This window comes from Hordeum vulgare, chromosome 3H (genome assembly GCF_904849725.1).
Source record: "Hordeum vulgare subsp. vulgare chromosome 3H, MorexV3_pseudomolecules_assembly, whole genome shotgun sequence".
In the NCBI taxonomy this organism is placed as follows: Eukaryota; Viridiplantae; Streptophyta; class Magnoliopsida; order Poales; family Poaceae; genus Hordeum; species Hordeum vulgare.
This window is the reverse complement of record NC_058520.1, coordinates 549,082,085-549,088,984: the sequence shown is the minus strand read 5'-3', so window position 1 is coordinate 549,088,984 and position 6,900 is coordinate 549,082,085. Positions and strand designations below refer to the sequence as shown.

General features: G+C 44.8%; 1 protein-coding gene across 1 annotated transcript; it reads left to right on the top strand.

The window, feature by feature from the left end:
• The first annotated feature begins 4,732 nt into the window (after window positions 1-4,732).
• Window positions 4,733-5,343, top strand: LOC123440535 (small polypeptide DEVIL 11-like). The gene has a single exon (XM_045117100.1). It carries the CDS (start codon window positions 4,743-4,745, stop codon window positions 5,073-5,075), a length of 333 nt encoding a protein of 110 aa, XP_044973035.1. The 5' UTR covers window positions 4,733-4,742; the 3' UTR covers window positions 5,076-5,343.
• Window positions 5,344-6,900: the final 1,557 nt, after the last annotated feature.

Sequence of the window (6,900 nt, the reverse complement as noted above, 5' to 3'; positions counted from 1 at the left end):
GAGTAAATAAAAACGATACTAAATCAAAAATCAATAGCAATAATGAATCTTATATGAACCATTTGGAAAATTATGAGGAGCCAATCACTAGGTTTGTGTTTCATGTCACTAATTCCTAAAGAGCAGCTTTCAGGGACGAAGCCAACATTCATGCATAGAAGAAGCAAGTTTGTTCATGAGAACAAAGTTCATATGAAGTAAAAAAAATTGACTGCAACGACCATAATCATGATGAAAGAATTAATTTCTTAGGAGGTCTAGATGAAAATTAATGATCACGAAAAATAAGAAACTCCTTTCACGCATTGTGACTTATATATTTAAAATACTAAATTTTTATTAGATGTCTTATGTATCTAGATGAAGAAAGTATATCCGGTTTCGGCGGTAAGAAAGAGTGCTCGGTTTAAGACTGTCAAATTTTTTTTATGATGAAAGATAAGAGGAATTTTCAGAAATAGCACAGGTCTTCAGGACTTGGCTAAGATAAGATTCCTTTCCGAGGCAACTTTAGAACATCAGCTAGATTTTATAGCATTCATGGAGACTAGGAGAGATAACTTCACTTCTCAGTTCTTGAGTTCTTTATGAGAGGGAGTGGCTTTTGACTAGCATTGTCTCCCTCCAAGAGGAAGATCCGGCGGGATCTTACTTGGTGTACGATGTGATACCCTTCAAGTTCGGGAGGTGATATTGGAAGATTTTGCGGTTAAATTTCGGATTACATCCAAAGTGGATGGTTTCCAATGGGCTCTCGTAGCGGTTTATGGGGCTGCTCAACCTGAGCTTAAACCTGATTTTCTCGCTGATCTGGTTCGGATCTGTGATGAGAAATTACCTCTTTTGATAGGAGGTGATTTCAATATTATTAGGAGAGCTGAAGAAAAGAATAATGATAATTTTGATGACAGATGGCCATTTTTATTTAATACTATTATTGAGAGCCTCGACTTAAGGGAAATTGAACTGCCTGGTAGGAAATTCACCCGGGCAAACTCCCTTCAGAACGAGACGTTTGAGAAGTTGGATAGGGTTCTTACTAGCACTGAATGGGAACAGAAGTTCCCTCTAGTAACGGTGCGTGCACTACAGAGAGCTATTTCTAACCACATACCTTTGTTGCTAGATTCCGGTAGTGCTATTCATGTGTGCAACAAATTTGGATTCTCCTTTGAGTCAAGTTGGTTCATAAGGGATGGGTTTATAGATTTGGTTGCGCGGGAATGGAATCGAGACTTGGGTGGGACATCCAACGTTGATCGATGGCAAAATAAGATCATGCATCTTAGACAATACCTTCGTGGTTGGGCTAAGAATATGTCAAGGATCTATAAAGATGAGCAGGAAAGGCTTATTAAACTCAATGATGATCTGGACCGTCAGGCTGAGACGACTAATCTAGATTGCAATGAGAGATCTGTGAAGAATGAAGCTGAACACCGTCTTCGGATACTCCTTAGAGAGGAGGAATCGAAATGGGCGAACAGAGCTAAAGTTTTGGCGGTTGTTCAGGGGGATGATAATACTAAATTCTTCCATTTGATTGCAAATGGAAAGCATAGGAAGAAGAGAATTATCCAGCTCGAGCAAGATGAGGGAACAATTGTAGGTCATGAGAACCTAAAATTATACATATCTAATTACTATAAACAATTATTTGGTGCGTCCGATAATAGTTATGTAACTATGGATGAGCACCAAGTGGCGGATATTCCTCAAGTTGGAGAGACTGACAATGAGTTATTATCCGCCCCATTCTCGAAGAAAGAGGTGTTGGAGGCAATAGGGGAGATGAAGAATGGTAAAGCTCCCGGGCCAGACGGGTTTCCGGCAGAATTTTAAAAGAAATGTTGGCATATTATCAAGAAGGATCTTATGGCAATGTTTCAGGATCTTTATGATGGTCAGCTCCAACTATTTCATTTGAATTTTGGTACCATCACGTTGCTACCAAAGAAAGAGGGGGCGACGCGTATTGAGCAGTTCCGTCCAATTTGTTTGCTTAACGTTAGTTTCAAGATTTTCACAAAGGTGGGAACAAATAGATTAACAAAGATGGCACATTCGGTGGTGCAATCTACGCAAACAGCTTTTATGCCTCGGCGGAATATTCTTGAAGGTGTTGTTGTTTTGCATGAAACAATGCATGAAATCCATTCGAAGAAACTTGATGGCGTTATCTTCAAGATGGATTTCGAAAAGGCATATGACAAAGTTAAATGGTCCTTTTTGCAGCAAACCCTACATATGAAGGGGTTCGACGAACTTTGGCGAAAGCATGTCAATTGTTTTATAAAAAAAGGGAGTGTTGGGATTAAGGTTAATGATGACGTAGGTCATTTTTTCCAGACTCTCAAGGGTCTTAGACAAGGGGACCCCATGTCTCCTATTTTATTCAACAATGTTGCAGACATGTTGGCCCCGATGATTAAAAGGGCCAAGAATAAGGACCTGATAGGGGGCCTCATTCCGCACCTTGTGGATGGGAGAGTTTCTATACTGCAATATGCTGATGACACCATTCTTTTTATGGAACACGATCTGGTTAAGGCCAGGAATTTGAAACTCATACTTTGCTTGTTTGAGCAGCTCTCTGGGCTGAAGATTAATTTTAATAAAAGCGAGGTGTTCTGTTTTGGAACAGCCCAAAATGAACAACATGCTTACAATCAGTTATTCGGTTGTGAAACTGGGAACTTGCCCTTTACGTATTCAGGGATTCCTATTCATCATCGAAAACTATCAAACAAGGAATGGAAATGTATTGAAGATAGGTTTGAAAAAAAAGTTGAGTTGCTGGAAAGGCAAACTTCTGTCTTATGGAGGACGGCTGGTGCTAGTTAATTCAGTATTAACAAGCATGCATATGTTTCTCTTATCTTTTTTTGAAATTCCCGTTGGGGTTCGAAAAAGATTAGACTTCTTTCGATCCCGTTTGTTTTGGCAAAGTGATGAGGTCAAGACTAAGTACAGGATCACTAGGTGGGATATTATCTGTAGACCAAAGGAGCAAGGAGGTTTAGGAATTGAAAATTTAGAGATCAAGAATAGATGTCTACTCAGCAGATGGCTGGCTAGACTATCTTCTGACACAAAAGGTATGTGGGTACAAATTTTGAAGAATAAGTACTTACAGAGCAAATCCTTATCTCAGGTTACAGCTCGTCCATCGGACTCTCCCTTCTGGAAGGGGTTGATGCGGACGAAAAATGCTTTCTTCAGTAGAACTAGGTTCATCATAGGTAATGGTGAATCCACTAGTTTTTGGGAAGACACTTGGTTAGGGGACTCGCCTCTTGCATTTCAATATCCGCAGTTGTATCATATTGCACAACGGAGACAGGCATCCGTTGCGTCAATACTTAATGAGAGTCCTCTCAATATTCAATTCCGTAGATCTCTCATTGGGGATAGATGGCTTAGTTGGCTGCATCTTGTGAGGAGGTTGATGGACGTCAACCTTTCCCATAACCCGGACAGGGTGTGTTGGAAGTTGACTAGTAATGGCATATTCACGGTTAAGTCGATGTATATGCATCTCATAAATTACACACCTATTCCAAAATCGGCTAATATTTGGAAGATCAAAGTCCCACTTAGAATTAAAATCTTTATGTGGTTTGTTCATAAAGGGGTAATTCTAACAAAGGATAATCTTGCCAAGCGAAACTGGAATGGGAATGTTAGATGCAGCTTTTGTCCAGATAAAGAGACCATTCAACACTTTTTTCTCGATTGTCCTATGGCTAAACTTATTTGGCACTCGCTTCATATTGCCTTTAACATCACTCCTCCTAATAGCATGACCACGTTATTTGGGATGTGGCTAAATGGGGTTGATGTGCAGTTTGCTAAACTTATCCGCGTGGGTTCCTGTGCTCTCCTGTGGGCAATATGGAATTGCAGAAATGACTCGGTCTTTAACAGAAAACGCGATTTGCACTTTTTGCAGGTTATCTACAAGGCTACCGCACTGATCCGCACGTGGTCATTACTCACTCTTGTGGAAGCCAGGGAGCCTATGGTTAGTGGGTGCGTCCGATGGGAGATGGTAGCACAGGGTATCTTCAATCGGTTTGGATGGCGGCATATTAATATGATAGGTGTTTAGTCATCTATTTTCTTTTTGGTCATCACCGGCTTGGGATTGAGAGATGCCTTGTATCTTTGTTTTTTACTGATTTTACATCAAACTTTATGTACTCGGCTAAGACTTGCTTTTGACTTTAATATTTGACTGTATGCATCACTTGATGCAGAGGTGGGGCTATGCCTCCTTTTCTAAAAAAAAAAATCTAGACGAAGAAAGTATGAAATATATCTATGTATATTTATATATAGTACGTAGTGGTTTTTTTTTAAACTTACATTTAAGAGACCAAACATGTAGAAAACTACTTTAGAACACTAATATAAAAGCATTTAGAACACTACTTTAATAATTTAAACACTCTTATATTAGTTTAGAGAGGGAGTAGTAGAGAAAAGGTGACTCCATAAAAAAATTTGAACCTGGCGCCATCCCTGACAGACACGCTCCTTTGTGATCTTGCACGAGGATGCAAGACAACAAAATTAAAGGCAACACATAGGAGATTATTAGAAACGGGTGTGGGTGAGCTTTGTCTGAACAGCAAAAAACCATGCATGCATACATGTAGAAAAATACCAAGTAGTAGGTCCTTCTGGGGTCGTCATGCGCGGCCCCACCCCGAGCAGCCTCCATTATAAATCACAGGTATATGCTCTTCCCGGCCAAGAGCGAGCTAGAGCTTCCCACCTCACTCCCTCCCTCATCAGCTCACTGTCTCACTCGCCTCGATTCTCCTCTCTCTTCTCTCCTTCGTCCAGGCTCAAGGAAGCGGTGGCCGGTGCTCATGGAGGTGTTGGGCGCCGAGGACAAGCAGACGCCGCCCAGGAAGAGGAGCGGCCGGAAGGGCGCGCGCGCGGACGGCGATGGCCGGCGGCCGTCCTTCTCCGGGCGGTGCGCGCGGCTCGTCAAGGAGCAGCGCGCGCGGTTCTACATCATGCGCCGCTGCGTCACGATGCTCGTCTGCTGGCGCGACTACGCCTGAGGCACGCCGCGCCGCGCCGCGTGCGAAGCTCGACCGACCGAGGAGCAGCAGCCAGACGGACCAGCTCCCTCCCATCCTCTCTCAGCAGCCCGAGGATCCTCCTCCTGTGTAAAGAGTAGATTTAGTAGGAGTATTTTCTTCTCTTTCACCCTTTGTTGTTAGGAAGAAGAAGCAGTAGAGCGACGCAGTGCCGCGCATTTTGTTGCATTCTGATCTGATGTCATGTGGTGCGAGCATCTGATAGAGGAAGAAGTGTTGATCGTCGAAATTGGGGGAGGGGGCGTTGCTGGGTTCCTGATTTGTCTGCTCCTGGAAATCACCCCCTTGTTTGACTCCTCGATGTGTGGTTCATCGGAGTGCGAGGAGATGCTCCTACGAATCTTAACATTTGGGCAACAAGTAGGAGTAGCATGCATAGCTGCTTTCCTTCGGCCGTATTCTTTCTTTACTCCTGGAAATCACCCCGTAGCAGCTTACCGGCAGCAAAGGATTCTCGGCGCCCTTCGAAAAAAAATAACCAGCGACAGCATTTCAACCGGCGAGGTTTTTACTAGTATTCTAAGCCGGATTTTTAGTACTCGTTGGCAGATTTTCACTGCTACTAGCACTACGTAGTGTAAGTAGCAACCTTGGCAAAGATCAAGAAATTTACCACGGCCTGGTCGTGGTAAAACGCAGCAGCTGAAGAGGAGGAAGGAATCTAGCCTAGGAGCCAAAGAAAGAAAAACCGTTGCAATCTTTTTTGAGGGGGGGCTGCGGCCACCCGTCCCGAGGCGAGCCAGGCCCAAGTGTGCGGTGCTCGCTGAATGCTGACGCACTGAATAATTTACTCCCCAAGACGACACCTCCGTATCTGAGCGTCCCTGTTTCCCCTGTGCTTTGCACGCGGCTCCCTTGGACCAGCCGCGGCGTGCGTAGTCGGAAGCCGGAGGCCCTGCAGCCAGCTACCAGATCGCCACGCCTACACAATATATACGGTGCTGCACGTAGGAGGAGGTTCAGTCGGGCGGCATCCCATCCTACACGAGGCTTCATGGCTTCAGTCGCCAGCAATCAGAAAGTTTGAATGGTTTGCGTGTAGGTACACGTACGTACGTAGTGGCTGCTTACGGTTAAGTGCGTAGTATAAGGTACGCAGCCAGCAAGCATCTGTCGATGCTGGGGAGATGTCAGGGGCCGGCCCATGCTGTTGCTGCTGCCATGCTACGAACGTCGCAGCAGGCAGCCAACACCAACACGGCCGGCCGGGCAGCGGTGGTCCTATGACCACCCTAGTAAGTACTCGCTCCCTGGTCCCTTTGCAGGTAACCAAAGCGGGTGTAAGCTAGGATCGGGAGGGAGGGATGATGCATCGGACCCCCACCGGGCTCGACCGGCCGCGACACATACGGCCCCTGCCTTCTTTGCTTCTGCCGTGCCATGGTGCATCCACATCCATCCAGCTTTGATCATTTGCCTTCTTTGCTTCTGCCCTGCCATGTTGCATCCACATCCATCCAGCTTTGATCATTTGCGACGCGTTTGATTGTAACAGGGCCATAAGAGCAACTCCACCACAGCGATCCAAATAGTTTGTCCGCGTCCGTTTGAACCGGTACGGACAAAAGTGAAGCCTAATGCACCGACTCAAATCCAAAAAATGTCCGCTTCGCGTCCGTTTGGATCCATTTCTGACGTAAATTTGGATCACAATTGACACAATGCAAACATTTTCTGTGTGTGCGTTGTTCACGTGTGTCCGGCCTGACTCACTAGTTCCCCATCCACCCATCCACCTCTTTTTACTTATTTAATTCATTGGTTCATCCTCACCCACTTCTCTCTT

Bases quoted from the DNA above. Each gene is read 5' to 3' on its own strand.
- LOC123440535 (XM_045117100.1), top strand. From the start codon at position 4,743: ATGCTCTTCCCGGCCAAGAGCGAGCTAGAGCTTCCCACCTCACTCCCT.